The following is a 21752-nucleotide window of genomic DNA, read 5'->3' on the forward strand; positions in this document are numbered from 1 at the left end:
AAATAAGAAGAAAGGTAAGAGTGTTGTTCCTGTTGAAGCTATAAGTGGAAAAAGACAGACATCTAGAAGATTTAAGAGGACTTCTAAAAGACCTTCCATTTCTAAAAGACCTTCAATGTCAGCCATTCCTGCTGACAATGATTTGCTCTCTAGTTATGTTGTTCCGTCTAATAATTTGTTGAGGCGGCAAACAAGGAGTCAATCTATCAAAGGTGCGTTGAAGCAGGAAACAAGTAGTCAATCTAGTAAAGGTATGTTTAGACGACAAACAAGGAGTCTATGTAGCAAAGGTTTTGATTCTTCTCAAGTTTCTGAACCTTCTGTTGATGGTTTAAAGGAAGACGTTGATGCTAGGAAGCTAAAGAAAGTTAAGTTTGCAAGAAACATAAATGTTGCTTCTAGGTTTTTAAAGAAGCGGAAGAAGGTTGTTAGTGCAGGTGATGATGAAAATATTTCTAAAAGGAATAAGACTGCTCTTGGTCAAAGAATACCTCCTAAACAGTTTATTGGTATTCTTAATGATATTCCAGAGACTCATAAGAATGCAATTAGACGGATTGGATTTGGTGGTTTTTTGGATTTAAGTTTAGATGTTCATAATGCTTCTTTTTGTGAAAGACTTATCAATAGTTTTAATGTAGATAGGTGTAGCCTTATGTTGGGTAATAGTGAAGAGTTGAAGTTTGTTAAGGAAGATTTTCAAGCTGTTTATGGCTTGCCTTGTGGAGGTGTAGAGATTGAGGAGCCCCAACATGTTAGGGAAGATGATTGTTCAGATTTTTTTGCTGAATGGAGGTCTTATTTTGGGCTTGTGAGTGGAAGTCCAATTAATAGTACTGTGATTGCTAAGCTGAATGATCTGAAGACGAAACCATTGTGTGATGAGTTTTTGTTGCATTTCGTATTCTGTGCAGTGAATTGTTGTATTCGTTCAACCAAGAACCAGGCTATGAACTATAAATTTCTTTATAGTTGTAGGAATGTTAATGAGATTGTAAATTTGGACTGGTGTTCTTTTGCATATAAGCATTTGTTGGATTCTGTCAGTGATTGGAAGAGGAGTCCTACTTTTTTCACAGGTCCCCTTCCTTTCTTGTTGGTAAGTATATTTTTTTTTTGATTATGTGTATGACAATATTTGTTGGTTGTTTATTTTTTAATTTGTGTTTAACTTGTTCATTTTTGTTATTTTTTTCTAGATAAGTTATTTTGATAGGCTTCAACGAGCTAATGTTGTTAATCCAAGAGATTATCCATTGATATCTGTTTGGAATAAAGAACGAATTCAAAAGAGGATGGGTTTGGAGAAATTGAGGGGATTTGGAAGTGGGATTGTGTTAAATAGAATATTGGTAGGAGAAAACTTGGTAAGAGAAGGTATGTATGGGGATGAAGGAAATTTGGAAAGAGAAGCAGTGAATAGGAATGAAGATAAACAAGATGCTGAAGTTGGCAATAAGAAGGAATGTGGAGAAGCTTCTTCTAGTGGACCAGCAGAAATTTTTGTACGTTATTATAGCTTTCCCTTTGTTTTTAAATTTTAGAACATTCTTATTAAATTTTAGAACATGTTTATTAAATTTTAGAACATGCTTACTATTATTTATAACTTGCCCTATTTTTTAATTATGGTTTTGTATATGCATGAATTTCTTTCTAAGTTCCAATCATTAGCTAAAGAATTGGGTTCTAAAGTTAATGAAATGTATGTTATGTTGAAAGAAGCTAATGTTGTTTTTGGTGAAGATGGTACAAGCGTTGAGATGGGTAATGTGATAAAGAGTTTATGGAGTAAATATACTCGAGGCAATGAAGATCCAGTTAGTCAAAGTGAAGGAGGGAAAGAAGAAGTTGTTAATGAGAACAAAGCTGAAAGTAAAAAAGATACAGGAATGACTGGAGATTTTGAATGTGATTTGTCTAGTCAAGATAGTCATCCTTATCTTAATTCTGAATTTTTTGATGAGATAGATGCTTTAGTTGAAAGAATAAAAAGAGAGAAGAAAGATCAGAGAGAAAGTGAAACTCCAATGAAGAAATCTGAAGAAAAATATTCTTGTCCAAATTTTAATTTGTTGAGTCAAGAGTTGCATGATTTTGTTGGAGCTGAAGGTGGATCTACACAAACAAAAAATTTTGTTGAGAAAATGGATGTTGCAGATGTGAAGAATAATTCTGATCCTGAAGTAATGTATGTGATAAGAATTATTTTATATTTTGTTTATTTTTTTTAATGTTTGTTATATTTTAGAACATATGCCTTATTGTTTAGGACATTTGCTTTTTTATGTTTTAAGGTGGTTTGTTTTATCAACAGGTTTGTTGTTGATGATGAAGTTGATAACGTGATGATAGAAGATGTTGTGGATGTAGATTTACAAGCTTTGCCTAGAAATATTCCAGATAAGTTACAGAGTCTGTGCAAATGGGCTAATTCCGAGTTGGTGAAAGGCAATTTTGTTAGCTATGTTGTTGGTGAATAATTGTTTGGACATGCTGCTAAAGCATTATTGTTGAGGTAGGATATATATTCTTTGGTTCATATGGAAGAGATAACTTGCAACGTTATAATTTTCTATATGAGGTATTTTGTTTTTCAAATATTATAGTTTTATTTATATTAGTTGTAGTTGATTCTTACTATGTACTTTTGTGTTTTTATGTAGCTACTTGTTTAATTTGTCGAAGAAAAGAGGAATGGACAAATTGTTTTATTTTGTCGATCCTCATTACACTTATTCAATTGGAAGTACTAAAACAGTAAGCCATCGCTCATATGAGTTGATGAATCGATTGAAGATGTCCACGATGGATAAGTCTATCTTTTTGTGTCCATATAATACAGGGTATGAGATTTTAGTTATTTTATTTAATATTTTTGTAAGTAATTTTCTTTATTTTGAAATAATAATAGTATTATTTTCAGTGGACACTGAACGTTGTCAGTTATCGATTTGACGAATTTTAGAGCTTATTGGTTGGATCCGTTGAGAAGGCGTTTGCCAATGGCAGATATATGGATGGATGTTGTGAATGAGTATGTTTTTTGTTTATATTTTGTTTTATAGTTTATTTGATATATAATTATGTTTTAAGATTAAGATTATGTACCTGATTTTAATGAATTTCATTTTAACAGCGCTATTCTATTATACTCTGGGAATGATCAAATTAAAGTCAAATGGACTACACTTTTGGTAACTCTTAATTTGTATATTGGTTTTGTACATGTGTGAAATTGTTTAGAACGTAAAGGTTAGATTGATGTACATGATTTTAATGTTGTGCTTGTTGTGTTGTAGGGTGTGCCAGAGCAGAAAGATCATAAAACATGTGGTTTTTTGTAATGCGGTACATGAGAGATATTGTGATGGACAATGATTTGAAGTTTGCTGAAAAGGTATAGTCCACTTATAATAAATGTTTTGTTGCATTATTTTGAAAATTATAGTTTGTTTTATGGTATTAATTTTTTTATATTTTGTAGTGGAAAAGTAGGTGTGGTATGAAATATAGTCAAATTGATTTGGATGAAGTTCGGAAAGAGTTTGTGGAAGAAGTGGTAAGAGTAGGAGTTACTGGACTTGATGACTGTTTTACTGATGATGTTTCTAATAGTAATGCAATGTAAGTGATATTTAAGAATTTTTGTAATTTAGAATATCTGTATGTGTTTTTTGAACATATGGTTTATATTTTAGAACATGAGAATAGAATTTAAGAGTATGTGTTTTCTGTTTTGGAACATGGTTAATTTTTTTTCCTTTTTGTTATTTTTTTATGTTGTTAATAGGAGAGTAGAGAAAGATGTAGTTGAGAAAGCGCAAGAAGGTGGTGTTGGAAATCGTGCAAAAAGGATTTCAAAGTTGCCTGTGTATCTACAGTCTCCATTTTTGGTTGAGTCTGAGCATTTACTAAATAATATGCTTGGTTCGAGGAGAATGTTGGTGGAATATGCTTTCTGTAATGGAGACCCACAGTAAGATCTTAATTGAATGTTGTTTGTGTTAATTTGAATTTTATTTAAGATATACTTATTGTTTTTATTTTATTCTGTTTGCTTTTTTTGAAGTGAGTTGTTGTATAGTGATTCTTTGTCCACAATCAATAGAGAGGAGATTATGACCTTGTCAGGAAAGAATCATTTGGTTTGTAATGTTGTTGATGCGTGGTCTCGAATATTGAATGGTGAAAGGAAGAGCAGGGGTCAAATTGCTGCGAACAGATTATTTTTCTCTACTGTACCATTTGTATGTGTTTTTACTTTTTGATATTTGTTTTTGTTAAAAAGAAATTGGATTATATTAATATGAATGTTGTATTTTTGTATAGTTGTTACTATGTACAGATAAGGGAGTTCCTGGATCTACTAAGTACAGCGATAGACACGATGCTTTTTTTGAGAGGATTAGTTATGAACTTCGTGAGGCTAAAGTAGATAGTTTACAAAATTATCATTTGGTAATTATATTAAAAGTAAATTGTGTTTTACTGTAATTTTTGTTTGAAATTATTATGATTGCTAATGGTTTATCTTTTTAGGTGTTCTTTCCGGTTGTTCATGCTGTACATTTCTATCTTTTTGTTATCAACCATTTTACTGGAAAAATAGACGTTATTGATAACAAGGCTCTTGAGAAATGTGTTCAACCTTCTAGTAAATATAAGGGTTTTGCAAAGGCTTTGGTAATATTACTCAACTGTTTTTTAGTTTTGTTATTGTGTTCTATATATTTATTATCATGTTCTGAAAAACTAACTGTATATTCTGAATAGTTTATGATATGTTTTAATATTCATAAGATGTTGTTTTATGTTTTCCAGGTGAAAGCATATTCACTTTATATTAAAAGAGAAAGCCCTGAATGTTTGAATGATATCAGTACTTATAGTGCAAGACATTTGAAGTTGAAGTGGAAAGACACAACCAACAATGATGATTGTGGTGTTTTCCTTATGAAGCATATGGAATTATATTTTGGACAAGATGTTGATAAATGGGATATTGGAGTTGGAGATAACAATGTGAGTTTTTTTTTAATCTTTTTTATGATAGGTTGATGTTATTATTTTGAGAATATTAGTAATATTGATTTTGTAATATTGCAGGTTGATCCGTTGAAGAATTTTAGAGTTGAGTACTGTTGGAGGATTTTGTCAGATCCTGGAAACAAAGAAGTTGCTGCTGTTAATGGGAATGCATTAAAATGGAAGAATGAACACTAATATTATTAGTTTAGTTAGTTATAATTTGTAATATATATGAGATAGTTATTGTAATTTTTGTAAAATATATTGTAGAAGTTTCTGTTGGCAAAGTTTGTGTTTTATTTTTTAACATGTTATATATGTTAGAACATAAGACATATTTGTTGGAACGTAAAACATATTTTTTGGAACATACACGATTTTGATAACAGCAATGAAGTGTAGATTGGATATATTTGTTTAGAGTGGAAAGGTGTGCAGCTTAGAGGCTTGTTTAACAAAATTGTAATCATATGGAAATCCATTAGAATAGAATGAGAAGCTTGAAGTTAAATTTTACTGTTATACATGTTTATATTCACTATAAACATGTTAGATTCATTTTGATACATGTCATAATGATCATATTTGTAATACTTAAAATATGATAATTATGGCACACGTCATAAATTGGATGGAATATAGATAAAAAGATAGAGGAACATGAAATAATTATTATACTTATAATACTTTGAAATATGTTAATTATGTCATTGAATGAAATACGGGTAAAAAGATAGAGAAATAAAAATAACAAATTTTAGAGAAATAAAAATAAGAAATTTTCAGCTTCTTACATAGAAAAAAAATAATTCTGTGACAATAAATTGTATATTGGAAATATTAAATCGTTGTTCTAAAACATGTATCATATGTTCTAAAAAATATATCATATGTTCTAAACAATATAAGAGATTAGTTGTTCTATTTTTCTGGACAATTTCTGCTATCATGGTTAGCAAGCTGTTTACAGACTCTGCATAACCTCTTTTTTTCTGGTTTTCCTCAACAGCTTTCTCTCTTTCACTCTTCAATCTTTTATCACCGTTTCCTTTTGGAATATGTACACCTGTACCTTTGTTCTTTGATATTTTTGGTGCTTTGACATTAATTTCAGTTGGTACACTAGTTCCAATCAACATTTCAATGTCTTGATTTTTTGTAAGAGTTCTGTTTTTCTCAGTGTCTTTTTGAGTGATGTTAGCTTCTAAATCCATTCCGATTCCTTGAAACTTCTTCACAAGATCCTTTATATTTTTCTCATTACCTTGAGCTAAATAGACACAAACATTAATCTCTGACCATTGTTGATTTAGCAATGTTTTCTTATCAATTGTAGCAGCACATTCTTCCATAAGATTTCTGTGCAGATTAATGTTTTTTTGACTTGTTGCTAATGTAGTCCATCTGTTAAGAACATACCTGTTAGGAATTGATTCAAGCATTTTTGCCTTCCAAACCCACACCATGTGTCTACATGGTAAGCCTTGTCTTTCAAACTTCTTGCACGAACATTTTGTTTCGTCTTCAATGTTGCTGTACATAACCTGAAAGTTTTTTTATGTCTTTTGCTCTTTGATAGTGTAAATTTCGAAAGGAGGTTGTTTATAGAATCTGTCTATTCCACAAAAGAAAGAACCATTATAAACCTCTTCCTGAAACTCATAAAAGACAGTAGTTGTATAAACATCAGCTCCATGTCTTTCAATACCCATTGGTGTTTTGCATACATGTCTTTTATGTTTGGCATCATTGTCATTGTGAGCTTGGTTATGCCTTTGTGCATCCATTGCACTATCAAATCTCAAATAAAATTCTACAAGACTTAAATGAGAATTTGTAAAAGCAGTGAAAAAGTTGTTCTCGCTCTCTGACCTTGATGTAGTTCTCATAATTCCTCCTAGGAATAAGTCCCTGAAGTACGCTGGAATCCACATTTTTCTGATTTCAAATATTTGACCTAGCCATTCATGTTTTTCCAAATTAAACTCTGAAATGACTGCTTTCCATTTTTCATCAAATTCTTCAGGTTCAATCTCAACACTCCAGACAATTGGTTGAATCCTTTTTAAGAAATTGGTTTCTTGCATAATTGCACGACCTATTAAAAAAACCAGTAAGTATCTTCATTATATACAAAAAAATTTAACATGCCAATAATATATTGGAACATACAATTTAATACGTGAACAAAACATATAGTAGAACAATCAAGTAGTAAAATTTTTAATTGTAAACAATGCTTTGGAAGGCTTACCTATTTTATCATTCATCTTTTTCATAATGTGCCACATGCAGAATCTATGTTCTGTTTTTTGGAAAACATTTTTTATTGCAATCTTCATTGCTGGATCTTGATCTGTTATTAAGCATGTAGGTTCATTGCTTCCCATTGCGTTAAGAAACGTTTTGAAAACCCACTCAAATGATGCAATATCTTCTTTAGCAATGAAACAAGCAGCGAACGTAACACATTTTTTGTGGTGGTCTACTCTAGTAAAGGGGCCAAAGATCATGTTATATCTGTGGAAATAATATACAAATATTTGTAAATAAGAAAACTTTTTAAGAATATAAGAATAAGATTTTAGAACATGCCAATAAGATTTTAGAACATGCCAATTAATATTTAGAACATTGCAATAAGAAATTGGTACATGTAATATTATACCTGTTTGTTTGGTATGTTGTGTCAAAAGATACCATATCACCAAATAGAGCATAATTCTTTCTACAAATGGGGTCTGCCCATAAAGCTCTGCAGAGATGATCGTCTTCATCCATATCAAAGTCGAAAAAAAAAGCAGACCATAGAAGTTTTTTCTTGCTGAAAATGTCAATAAACATTTGGGCATCTGACTCATAAATGTAAGCCTTAAAATCTCTGTGGAAGTTTTTGAAATCTTGCTTAGATGCTCCTACATTATTGTATCCTCCAATATTTTCTTTTATTTGCCTGTATGTTCTTACGGGTCCGACATTCATCTACACAAAACACATGAACAGATTTTATAAAGAAAGTAAATACAATTTGAAAACATTGTAGATGTTGTTAGGAAAGTAAATTTAGAATATGATTCACCTTAGAATTATCAACAATCAACTTCTTGTGTAGTATTGTCAGTTTTCTTCCCTGTTTTTGAAATTTCATACAACGTGGACTGTAAAATGGGTGTGTATGTTCCTCTTTTAAACGATAGACAATATATTTTCCATCATTGCAGTACTTTAAAACAATTTGTGTTTGGCATCCAACACGTGTGATTAATCTTCTTCTCGGTTTATGTCCTTCAGTATCTTCAACATTTTTTTTTCTGCTTATGGCCTGCTTTATTGCACAAACAGTATTGAAAAATCACAACATTTGTGTTCTTTCTTTTTTTCACTGTAGATTTTCTAATATTAAATCCTGCTTCAGTGGCATATGCTTTGTAAAATTCAATACCCTCATCAATAGTATTAAATTTTGTTCCTACAATAGGTATTTTTTCCGAAGAGCAACATGGCTTCCATTCTTTTGTTTCTCCAGGAGTCAGGACAATTTCTACTTGTGGAGTGTAGGATATAATTGCAGTGGAAGAATCATTTGGCTGCTCTTCATTTGACACTGCATTTAAATGCAATTTTGGAACATATGTGATAATATATAGCACATATGAACAATTGTTTAGAACATGAGGTACAGTTTGAAGAACGTAGTGAACTCTATATTTCAATACACTCAATTTTATTTTTTCAACAATTTTTACAACTAATTATAAATAAAAAACGAATAATATGTACTAATATCTATAGAACACATGAACAATTATTTAGAACAAGATTTTTTAGATTATGAAGAACAGAGAAATTATGAAGAACACATGTACCTCTTTCAATAGTTGAAGACAGAGAAATTTCATGGTTATCATCATTCTCTTGTAGATCCTTGTCTATTATATCATGCAATTCCATTGTTTCAGAATAGAATCTGAATGATTTCCAATCTGTTTCAGATTTAAGCAATTTCTGAATAATTATAAACATAAAAAACAGAACACAATTTAATATTCATTTATAATTGTTGGAGATAAAATTACCTGATTGATGCTATTTCTTTGACTGTAGATCGTTTTTTCTTAATCTGATTTGCGATTTCAGATTATTTTTTGAGTGTTTAATGACGGAACGATGAGGAAGAAGGTCGATCTAATTGAGGATGATGAAGATCGATGATGGAGAACTATGATGGAGAAGATGATGGAGAACGATGATGGAGATCGCTGATGAAGAACGATGATGAAGAACGATGATGGAGAGGATGTGAGGGATTTGAGCGATTTTTGTTCCTGATTTTGCTGTGAGTGAATCACACGATTTTTTCATTAGAGTAGCAGTTGGTTTTGGAATGAGTAAAACGGTGTAGTTTTAGGTGGTTCTCACCTATCAAAGTGTCCTCATCTAAGGGAGGGTTCTCACTTGATCCCTCCCCTATATATATATATATATATATATAACAGATAGTAGAAAATAAATTAATAATTAACAAAACAACTATCAAATTAGAAGTTATTTCCTGAAAACTAAATAAATATTTTTTTTTTTATCTTTTCAAACAAAACCTTTCCTTAAAAAACATGTTTTAATGAAATTATTATTTTTTCTCCTCAATCTCTAGGTCATTTATTGTGTGAGTTTTGACTTTTTTTTTTTTTTTTTTTTTTTTTTTTAGGATTCTATAGATAGAAATCAGCGGGTTACATAAAAAAAGGGAGGAGGAGAGCTAAACCGCACCTCTAGATCAGTCATTTAATCCGCTTTAGCTAACATATTAACACGATTGATTCGTTGATCTCTTAACAAAACTGAGTTTTCAGTTTTCTAAGTCTTATAAAATAGATTTACAATCACGAACAATAATCCAGCTAGTCGCACTAGTAGAATTTCCATTGGCATCATTAACGAGGAGCTGAAAATCCGACTTGAAGAGGACATCGTTCCATCCTTGTTGTTTAACACGTCCATCTCACTCTCAACAAAGTCTCAATATTGAAACATGACTAGATACCATGTAAACAAAAATCTAACTCACTTTAAAAGGTACCTCAAACGATGAAAATTTCTTGACATATATAAGAAGCGATATAGCGGAGAAAAGGAAAATCATAATATAATGGTTAAACTTAAAATATATACATTTTTTTTTCCTTAAAATGAAATATACATGAATTTGCAGGAATGCAAACCTTTAAATATATTCCCCTTCCCTCTTTATATATAAAGATTTTCATCTTCTATCTATTTTTCTTTTACCCTTTCTTTTTTATTATTCAGTAATAATTTCAGACAATCCTCCTCCACCAAAATGTCCATGGTTATTACAAGAATGCTTCAGATAACTTTTACAACAACTTCCCATTTCTCTCTTCTCCAAGATTGTTGCTGTTTTTGTCTGACTACTCATATCCTCATGAATATCATTAATGCTTGAGCATGTTGGATTCCTGTTATTCTCATCACAACACTTCTTCACAACAACATCATGATCATGATCATGATGATGGGCCTGATGATCGTGATCATGATGATCGAATCCCGACTCAACGACCTTCTTTAACGAATCTGTATCATCGTGAACATGATCAACAACATCGGTATGATGATCATCGCAATGTTTGGCGTGAGAGTGACCGGTTTTATGCTTATGATGATCATCACAATGTTTGGAGTGAGAGTGAGAGTGAGAGTGAGAGTGAGAGTGAGAGTGACCGGTTTTATGCTTATGATCATCCTCACAGTGTTTGGAGTGAGAGTGACCAGTTTTATGCTTATGATCATCATGAGAATGGTTTGAGTGGCTAGTGTTACAATGTGTATGCGGATTGTTCGCTTCTAAATCTTCCGAATTGCAGCAATTCTTCTTCGCCTCACCCGAATCCGTGCACGTTTTCGAGGTCATTGTTGATGAACAATGACTAGACTTGCATGATTTCTCAACCTTCTTGTTCGAGCAACAATCCGTACTTTTCTCAACTTTCTTGTTCGAGCAACAATCCGTACTTTTCTCAACCTTCTTGCAGCATTTCCCCTTTGTTCCGTGTTTGTGGGAGCTTCCATGTAAGAGCAACATACTGTTGAAGATTACGAGCAAGCACGTCCCGACATCTGCCAGAACAGCAGCCCACACAAGAGGGTGTCCGGAGAAAGCCAAGGCAAGAACAGCAGACTTGGTAGAGATAGATAAAAAGACGTTTTCCACGACTTTTCGATGAGCTTTTCGAGCAAGCTTGATAGTTTGAGGCACTTTTCGAATGTCATTGGACATGAGGATCACATGTCCTGTCTCGGTAGCAAGTGCAGAGCCCGAAATCCCCATCGAAATGCCGATATCTGCAGTTGCTAATGCTGGGGCGTCGTTTACGCCGTCTCCAACCATAGCTGTCATTCCTTCCTTCTTAAATGCTGTAATGATGGATGATTTATCCTCTGGAAGTAGCTGAGCATGAACTACTTCAAGTGCATTTCCTAGCTGCAAAATGAACAGTTCTTTAATTGATTGAATTTCTAACACGATAACACAATTGACAGGACACGATGTAACATCCTGGCCCAATACCATGTAGATATTATCCGCTCTGGCCCAAATCCAACACCTTGGGCCGCACGGCTTTAAAACATGTCTTCATGTATCGGATTCACACCTTACACAAAGCTGGTGGACCTGTAACAACCCAGTTCTGAGCAAGAAGCCGCCTTAAGGGACGGTGATAGGGCAGGAATGAACTGAATCCCAAATCGGAAATGGAGAGGGAGTGGTTGGGGCTTATTAGTAAGTTGTGAAACCAATACTACCAGGCGCGTTTTAAAGCCGTGAGACCCGAGGTGTTGGATTTGGGCCAAAGCGGACAATATCTAAATGGTATTGGACCAGAGTGTTACACACAAAATCAGGTGAAATTATAAAAAAGGGCGGCCCGGTCGCATTACGCGTCCCCGCTGAGCGAGGGTCCGGGGAGGGGTCCCACCACAAGGGTGTATTGGGGGCAAGCCTTCCCTTGCCAATTTAATTGGCAAGAGGCCGCTCCTAAGACTCGAACCCGTGACCTCTGGTCACACGGCAACAACGTTTTACCGTTGCGCCAAGGCTCGCCCTCTAATCAGGTGAAATTATAATTGAATTTAAAGTTTCAATGAATTAACCTGATGCTGAATATGCGTAGCCGAAGCTTGAGTATCTCCGGTTAACATAGCTGTTTTGATGTTGAGTGATTTGAGGTCTGCAATTGCTTCTTCAACACCAGTTCTGCAAACATCTGATAGACTGAAAATCCCTACAGGATTTGCATCACAATACACATATCCAACACTTTTCCCTTTATTTGAATCCATTTCTAGCATTGGAACTGCATAAAATTAAATGGAAATAATCAAAATTGATGTGTTTCTGACACGATAACATGATTTATAGAGAAATTTACCTGTTCCGGTATATCCAGCTCTAGTGCCAATCTTTCTGTTTCCAATATAAATTTGTTTGCCATCAATAATTCCAGAAATTCCTTCTCCAGGGAAGTTCTGAAACTCCACAACATTTTCTGAGTTTGGCTCTATTGAAAGCCTCTTTGCATGGTCTATAAGGGCAGCTGCCATTGGATGACTAGATTTACTCTCAATGCTTGATACCCTATAAAAGTTTCTTAAAAATTTAAATAATAATTTCCAATTTATTGAGGAAACGGATAAGGTCGAAATTTGCCTCTAACATATTTTTGAGATGTGTAAATATATCCTTAATGTAAAAATGATAAAAGATTACTTTAATGTTTCCAACTTTTAGTAATTTTGAGACCAGAGCAATTTCGGATCCAAGTAATAGAACACATAAAACGAGACTCTTATCTAGACTTAGAGACGGAGGCACGTGAATGCTTGTGCACCCCGGCCGTTAGGAACCACCCCTTATAAGGAGGATGGTTAAGCCTCTACCTACCCCTACACCTTCATTTGTGGGGTATTTTAAGAGAACCCATAAAACAAGACTCTTTACTTAGACTTAGAGACGGAGGCACGTGAATGCTTGTGCACCCCGGCCGTTAGGAACCACCCCTTATAAGGAGGATGGTTAAGCCTCTACCTACCCCTACACCTTCATTTGTGGGGTATTTTAAGAGAACCCATAAAACAAGACTCTTTACTTAGACTTAGAGGCGGAGGCACATGAATGTTGGTGCACCCTCAATCGTCGGGAACCACCCCTATGTGGATAGTTAAGCCTCTACCTACCCCTCCATATTCATTTGTGGGGTATTTTAAGAGAACCCATAAAACGAGACTCTTTACCTCGACTTAGAGGCGGAGGCACATGAATGTTGGTGCACTCTCAGTCATCGGGAACCACCCCCTTATAAGAAATGGTTAAGTCTCTTCACACCACTCCACCTTCATTTACAAGGTTTTTTTTTTGGCCCAGACAAGAGAACTCATAAAATGAGACTCTTATCTGGACTTAGAGGTAGAGGTATGAGAATGCTGGTGCACCCTCGGCCGTCGGGAACCACCCCTTATAAGGATGTTTAAGTCTCTCTCCATCTTTATTTGGAGAGTGCTTCTTCCTTTTTTCTTTTCTTGCCCCCAACCTAGGCCAAGACGGTGTCCTTTTGGCCTAGGTGGGAGCAAGTTTTTTTCTTTTCACCACTACTTGGGCCATTAAGGATATATCTACACTTACTCAAAAGCGTTAGCATCAAATTCCAACCTTTTATCTCTTCAAAAAACCAAAGAAATGAGTAATGAATGAAATTACCAAAAGAGTAAAGAGTTCAAGCCGACATGTTGGGAGAGAGACTGGAAACTAGAGACCACAAATTCACCTCTAGTAAGAGTACCAGTCTTATCAAAAGCCACAACCTTAATTTTAGCAAGGTTTTCAAGATGATCACCTCCTTTGATCAAGACACCATTGGATGCAGCCTTTGTAAGAGCACAAAAAGTGGCAACAGGTGTTGAAAGTATCAGAGCACATGGGCATCCACTTACTAAGAACACCAATGCTATGTGAACCCAGTGGTTCCTGTTGTGGAGTCTTAATGCAAGTGGTATTATTGCTAATCCAGCTGCTATTATCACAATTGCTGCCAAATCCAATCCCACAAAAATGTATTAATCATATATTGTTCGTTTTGGTCGAAATCTGATACCTTGAGTTGGGTCTCACGGCTTTAAAACGTACGTATGTATGTAAGGCTAACCTGGAGTGTAATACTGAGCACATTTGTCTATGAATCTTTGAGCTTTAGACTTGCTGCTTTGAGCTTCTTCAACTAGTTTTGCCATTTTAGCTACCATACAATCATCAGCTAGAGCAGTTGTTTTCACACTAATGTATCCTGAAATTTATGATTAATAACCCTCTATTAATCTCTTCATTGGGAAATAACTAGAATTAATTAACTTATAGCTTAATATATTAAGGAGCCCCTTATATTTATCCGAAAAAACCGATTGGTCCTTAGAATTCTGGAGGTGTTTCGTTAGCTCCCTGAACTTACTTAAACTTACCATGAATTTGACCTACTAATCCCTTGAACTTGCTTAGGGCTAGTTTGACATAGCTTTTCAGACCTAAAAGCAGTTTTCCCAATTTGTTAAATAAAAAAGGATTAAATTACTATTTGCCCCATGATCTATCTAAAATGTTGCCTTTTGGTTTTTGGCTTCTGATCTATTATTTTGTAACATTTGCCCCTGACGTATCCAAAATGTTAGTCTTTGCATCCTAACCTATTATTTGGTTACATTTGACTCTGATCTATCTAAAATATTAGTCTTTGCATTTATTTGGTTGCATTTGCCCCCCGACCTATCTAAAATTTGTAAAATCTCAACCATCCAAACTGGTTGAGATTTCACCAATTTTTAATAGGCCGCCGGCAAATGTAACCAAAAGGAGGCGAAAATAAGCATTTTAGATAAGTCAGGGGCCAAAAACCAAAATTTTGGATAGATCAGGGGTCAACTAATGTTTTAAGCCAATAAAAAACTACTTTCCTTGAAAGCTGAGAAATTTGCTTTCGAAAAAGTTACAGTTTGTAGCTTTCGAGGAAAGTGGCTTTTACAGCTTATCAAGAAAGCTAATATTAAATTTTTAGAATTTTTAAAACTTTTATCATGTATTTACCAAACACTTATTAGCTTTTTCCCATAGCGTTTTTCCTGCAGCAGGTTTTGTTGGCCACATCAATGCCAAACTGACTCTTAAAGTGATATATTTGTCTCTTAAACTTGTTTAAAGTGATACGTGATTCAATTTTTCCAAATCGACTCTTACTCCGCAAAGTAACACTAGAGGTAATCATGTTACTTTAAATAAGTTCAGGAGGCTAACCATCAGGGACCGAGCTAAGATCCATTGACAGGGGTGTGCTTGGAGTGCGATCTAGTAATCTATGGGCGCTCAATTAATATTTTTGGATGCCTTTGCAGAAAAAGTTAAAGCCTTATAGACATCTTAATAGAATTGTTCCGCGTTTTCCAATAACCAGTGGGTGCTCAATCCCCTGTCTGCTCCCTTAGATCCCTCCCTACTAACGAGACATCACAATCGGTTTTTCGGACTAAATTCAAGGAGCTGATTTATACAACATTAACTTAATTTAAGAAGTAATAAATATGTATAGTTACCATTAAGGTTGATAGTGCCAGCCCAAACAATGGAATCTTTCTGTTTGAGAACAGGATAAGATTCACCTGTAAAAGCTTTCTCATCAACATCACAATTTCCATCAATCACAATTCCATCAATTGGAATTGTTTCTCCAGCTTTAACTGCTAGAATTGTGTTTAATTTTACTTTGTCAGCATCTACTTCTTCTCCTGTTTCTGCTATTACTGCTTTCTGTGGAGCTATTTTCATCAATGCTGACATTGCAGCATTTGCCTGTTCACCACATTTTTTCATTAATCAACTTCACTTTTAGACTAAATTAATACTGCTTTGCTTTTATCACAACAGTTTAGGATTAGTTTCATCTTACTCCCAGTATAAAATAGTAAAATTTTGTCCTCGAAGTTCTCAATGTGGAGCAATAGTAAAATTCGGCTCGAAAGCTCTTCAATAATGTTCATGAACACGCTCGTGAACAAACATAGTTTGATTTTTTTTTAATAATAGTTCTCTGAAAGTAGAAATGTAAAACTACGTAGTTTTGCAATAAACTTATTAATTAATACATAATTAATGAGTTGTTCGCAAGTAAAGTTTATGAACAAAATTAACGAGCTGCTCGCGAGCAAAGTTTATGAACAAAATTAATGAGCTGTGCGCGAGTAAAGCTCGTGAACAATAAACGAGCAGCTAACAAGCATGATGTTGAGCTCAAGTTTGACATTTTTTGACAAGCCGAAAACTCGGTTCGGCTCGGCTCGGCTTGGTGGAGTCTATCTTTTAAAGAATTTATACTAAGCTATGTTAGTTCCAAGTAGGGAATCTACTTGGAACTAACAACCAATAAGAATACACTATTTATGGGCATCTCGATAGGATTAGCGGGACCCACATATTTAAAAAAAAATCTATTATGAGTCCATGCTTGTGAGACCCACAAATGGTGTGTTCTTATTGATTATTCATAACATCATATGAGTTGGGTTTAAAATTTTCTTTTGCCGTTACTCGGGGCCAAAATGACGCAAGTTAGGGAAAAAAAAAATTAAAATACACAATCTTTCATCTATTCACAGATAAAGATGGAAGGTGGACAGGGGCGGAATCATCCCTTAGCCACCCTTAAAAGTGGTGGTTCTCAATGGCAAAGGGTGCATTGGCACCCTCGTCCTCCCTGACTCCACCTCTGGACTCACATAGGAGTCTCGTTTTATCAGTTCTATTACCGAAGTTTAAAATTGTTCATGTACTGTTATTTTCTAATTTCTTACTGGGAGTATATTTGCACTTCTCCAAAAAAAATAAATAAAAAAAAATTATCCGTAATTAATTAATGTATATAAATATATTATTATATACCTTGTGTCCTGCCATTGACTCAAGCCAATCTCCAATACTAAACAAAAACACAATGGCTGCTGCTTCCAGGAAATCATGAATTGCAATTGTCCCACTCACTGTCATAAATTATACAGTAAAATATACGTAAATTAATAATGTTGAGACCATGAAATTTTATTAATTTATAGAGATATTAATTTATAAGTATAAAATTAGTGATTTGACCTAAGTCAGGACCAGAAGAAATTATTATTTTAAAGAGGTTATTAATAATTATATATATAATATCCAACTTCACTTAAATCCATTAATTTACATATTTATTCAATCATTGAGTAGAAATTAGGCAATTATTTCATCAAATACATCACTAGATAAAAATAAAATACTAAAGAAATTTAAGAAAATTCAAATATGATACTAAAAGAATTTAAATTAAATGTATTTAATAGAATTAAGAAGATGATAAAACAGAATAATAAATTAAAGTAGGAAAATGGAACTTTCTTTAATGTAAAGGCTAAGCTAAGCAATATAGTTGATGACGTGTCAAATTCATAGATAATATTATTAAATTATGGGATGCCGTTTGTGGAAAAATATGACATAAGAATTTCAACGAAACGTGAAATACGACAGAAATAAAGTCACTTTAATTAAAAAAAAAAGATAACTATAATAAATAAAAATATAATAAAATATCTCTTTATATCATGCCATTTTTCCCCAAGTTTTTGTTTTATATAACTAAGAATTCTGTTTGTGGCTATTGAGTAGGAATTCAAAACTCCTTATTTAATTATAAAATAAGATATTTAAAACGTCACTTATGTCTAAATATATATTCTGTCACTAATATAATTAAAAAAAATAAAAAAAACCTGTTAAAATGATAATATTTAAGTCTACTAAATGCTAAATGTATGTTCATCATGTTCATAAAAAAACTGTATAAAATATTTAATATATTATTAAAATAGGTTTAATCAACTTATCAAAATTATGTAACTGTTTTATTTTATCTTATCAATAAAATAGGTTTAATAGTTGAATAACTATTAAATCAATCAGTTCAAATTTTCTGTTATGTAAAAATAAATTGTACTATTTTAAATATGCATTTTCCGGAAAAAAAAACGTAGGAGTAAATTTGGAGTTTTTTTTTCAAATATAAATAAAAGTATTAATTTCTACCAAAAATAGGTATTAATTTATTTCCACTCCAACCAATTGCATTAAGTAAATTTAACTTTTTTTAATTGGTTAAAATCTTATTTTTCTCAAATTAAATATCAATTCTTTTATTATGATGTGTCACTTTTATATAATATACCTAAAAATATATAATACTAGAGTAAAGCCTATGATTTTCTTTGGGGGGTACTTTTCACGTGGAAAGAAGGGTGGTGGATGTCCAACTTGGAAATTGGTTTTTAAAGCCATCAAACATAAGGACCCACCAAACTAGATAGTTTCTAAGTTATATATACCTGTTTGCTCCATACACTAAGGCTTCAAAGTCAATTAGGACCTTAACTATCAAAATCATAACCAGGTCTCTAAACCAATAAAAAATCATCAATTGAGATCCCATCGAAAATCATTCAATTGAACAGTTTCAGATCTTCTTCCCCAAATTCATTTTGAACCAATACAAAGATTATTACAGTCTATATCAAATAGTCACAGTTTATGATTTTAGGATAGAATGAGGACTCAATTCATAATTTTTACTTAATTCAGAGACTTGATTGATGATTTTGATAGTTTAAGATCCTAATTAATTTTGAAGCTTTAGTTTAGAAACACAAATGAGTGTAATGCCTTATATATATAACACGTGTATCAAGAGAGTGTTTTTTTATTTTATTTTCTACATCTTTTCATATTAAAAATGAGATTTTTAACTGTTTGGTTAGCAACTGTTGTTTTTCTTTTATACATAGAAAAATAATTTTTTTTTTCAATAGATGCATTTTCCAACAATAAATAACAAACAAACAGTTAAATCAAACGGATCCTAAATATTCTTTGTAAGTTGACAGTTATATATTAAAAGTGTAAATTTTGAACGCAAATGAAATGAATAACGCTGTATTAACCGAGTTACCTGCAATGATCATAAGAAAAGAGGTGTCCAGCCTGTAATGTCTAAGAGAAGCAAAAGCTTTGAATGCAATAGGAAGAATCCCAATAGCAACAGCAGCTAAAGCCAGCCACTCCAATGGATGATACAGTGACTTGAACAGTGATATTCCAAACAAGATTCCACTTATTAGAGCATATGGGCTTGGCCATTTCCTTTCATACCCTCTTCCTGCTTCTCCTTTCACTCTCACATTTGCTTCCAATCTTGCTTGATTCAGGGCTTTCACTGTCATTTCACACCATTCCCATTACTTTTCAATATTCAATCAACTAAATGAAGTTTTTGTTTTCTCACTACTCTTGTCTCTTTCTTTCTTTCTTTGTGCTTTCCCACTTATCAAGTAGCCTAGCTACCCATTGTTGACAAAAACACCCAAAAATTTATAGAATTAAGGGTAAAATGGTCATAAAGTTTTCACTTTAGTCCAAATCGACATTTAGGTATCAGTTCAATTCTGAAACTGATAATATTTGAAAAATTAGTCTAAATTAGAATTTTTAGGTTGTATTTGTCCTAATTTATTAAATATTATCTGAATTGATATCTAAACTTTGATTTGGATTAAATTGATGGTGTCTGTCAATTTTATATATCATTTTGACTTTTAATTTACAATTTCTACTTCACACTCAATCTCATAATTGTAGAGACCATTTTCACTCTTAATTCACAATTTCTACTTCACACTCAATCTAAAAACAAGAATGTAACATAATGACTCAATTCTGAGGAGGTGGCGTAAAGGTAGAAGGTCTAAGTAAGAAATCCGTTTTAAAGAATGAACTGAATCCTTATTATATGCAGACACGTTTTAATCATGGGAGGCCTAAAAAACGAAACTTCAATCAAAACGGATAATATTTACAAAAATAGGATCAGGATTTTACAAGTGAAGAGTCAAAATAGCCTCTAAAGTTGTCAGACAGTTCAGTTTAGTCCAAATCAAAATTTAAGTATCAATTCAAACCCAAAGTGCAAAACTTTGACAAATTAGCCCAAATTTGACAAACTTATTGCATTTAGGCTAATTTATTAAATTTGCAAACTTTAGGGCCATTTCGACCCTTAATTCGGGATATTACGGTATAAACTCTAACTCAATATTTCTTTTTTCAGATCAAAACTTATATATATATGGGTAAAACTAATATAATTCAAATGCCAGAAAAAAAATATGATTGATATATGATGAAATTCAATTATTTAGATGATTAATTAACTTTATCAACCAAACCTATACCCCACCAAAAATGATCTTGACGTTTCTTCTTTAAACGTCTATATTTCCTTTATTAACATTGAGTAGTTACAGATCAGAAAAAAAGTAATTAATGCATATGGAAACTTCAAGATTATGATTACACAACAAATTAATGAATTCGGACAAGAAATTAAGAAATTACTAAGAAATGAAGAATTACCAATTTGAAGCTGGGAGGTGACTAGATTGTCATGGACAACAATAAGAGTCTTGGTCGGAACGACAACAGAAAATTTCTTAATTCCGTCGAGGGAATTAAGGATGTTTTCCACCAAAGCTACTTCTGATGAACAGCATAATCCCAAAACATCAAAGTAGCTTTTCTCAAATTTCTGGGTAGCCATTGATTTTACTTTACTCTCTTGCTATCTCTGCAACCAAACACTCCCCCCCAAATTTTTGAGATCTAGAGAGAGAAAGAGAGAAAACTGAGAGAATGGAAGGGAAAATGTGAAGAGTGAAGGGATTAAGATGAGTATATATAGGGTTTAAGAATGGGATTTGTGAGATGTGAATATTTTAATTGAAAAAAATTATTTGTGGGCTAGAAAAATGAAAAGAAAAAAGAGAATCAAGAAAGAAAAAATTGGGGGAAAAAGAAAGGGGGGTTGATCTTGAGGGAGAGACACAAATGGAGAATCAAAATAAAAGTGAGAATTGGAATCCACGTATGAATCCAACATTTGTAATTGTGCTTTTTTATATTTATAGCCATATGTGCTCAATCAAACATTTGAGATATTATATTTTTGAGAAAAAAAAAGAGATATTATATAATTTAGGAGTAAATTACAAATTTACCCCTATAGTTATAAGAAGAGAGTGAATTTAGTAGTCGAGTACAAAACAATGTAATTTTAAGTCTAATTCATACGCATAAAGTGCAATTTCAAGCGTTATTAATGAAATTTAGGAATTAGCCTTACATTTGTCTTGTCGGGAAAGAGTGGATTTATCACTCACGTACAAAATATTGTAATATTTAATATAATGTTTATCAGATAGTGCAATTCCAAGTTTCATTAACAAAATATGTGCAATTTCAAATCTTATTGGGTGGGCAAAACGCAGGTTAGGGGTGGCTAGAATATGAATTTGCAAATAAAAAAAACTCATATTTCGTTAATAAGATTTAAAAGTACACTGTCTGCTAAACGTTAGGGCTGAAATTGTACTATTTTGTAACCGGAGACTAAGGGCATATTTATTTTACTTGCTGTTTGTTGTTACTGTTTGCTATTTGCTGTTTGAAAAAACTGCTTTTCCAAAGTAAAGATTCTCTGTTTTTTTAAAAAGCCACTTTTCAACCATGAAAAGCAAACAGAAGGTGA

General features: G+C 32.8%; 1 protein-coding gene across 1 annotated transcript; it reads right to left on the reverse strand.

Annotated features, from left to right (window-relative positions):
• Positions 1–10152: 10152 nt before the first annotated feature.
• Positions 10153–21096, reverse strand: LOC136202394 (putative inactive cadmium/zinc-transporting ATPase HMA3). The gene is made up of 9 exons (XM_065992979.1): positions 20582–21096; positions 19122–19385; positions 17030–17127; positions 15688–15943; positions 14256–14393; positions 13811–14138; positions 12486–12691; positions 12208–12410; positions 10153–11536 (listed from the first exon to the last, which is right to left on the reverse strand). The coding sequence occupies exons 1-9, from the start codon at positions 20763–20765 to the stop codon at positions 10334–10336; spliced, it is 2880 nt and encodes a 959-aa protein (XP_065849051.1). The 5' UTR covers positions 20766–21096; the 3' UTR covers positions 10153–10333.
• Between the last annotated feature and the right edge of the window lie 656 nt (positions 21097–21752).

The sequence above is a fragment of the Euphorbia lathyris genome, chromosome 8 (genome assembly GCF_963576675.1).
Source record: "Euphorbia lathyris chromosome 8, ddEupLath1.1, whole genome shotgun sequence".
NCBI lineage: Eukaryota > Viridiplantae > Streptophyta > Magnoliopsida > Malpighiales > Euphorbiaceae > Euphorbia > Euphorbia lathyris.

Coding starts and splice junctions, on each gene's coding strand:
- LOC136202394 (XM_065992979.1), bottom strand. CDS start 20,765: ATGGCTACCCAGAAATTTGAGAAAAGCTACTTTGATGTTTTGGGATTA. Junction 15,944..17,029: donor AGTCAATGGCAGGACACAAG/GTATATAATAAT, acceptor TGTGGTGAACAG/GCAAATGCTGCAATGTCAGC. Junction 14,139..14,255: donor TGCTCAGTATTACACTCCAG/GTTAGCCTTACA, acceptor TGGATTTGGCAG/CAATTGTGATAATAGCAGCT.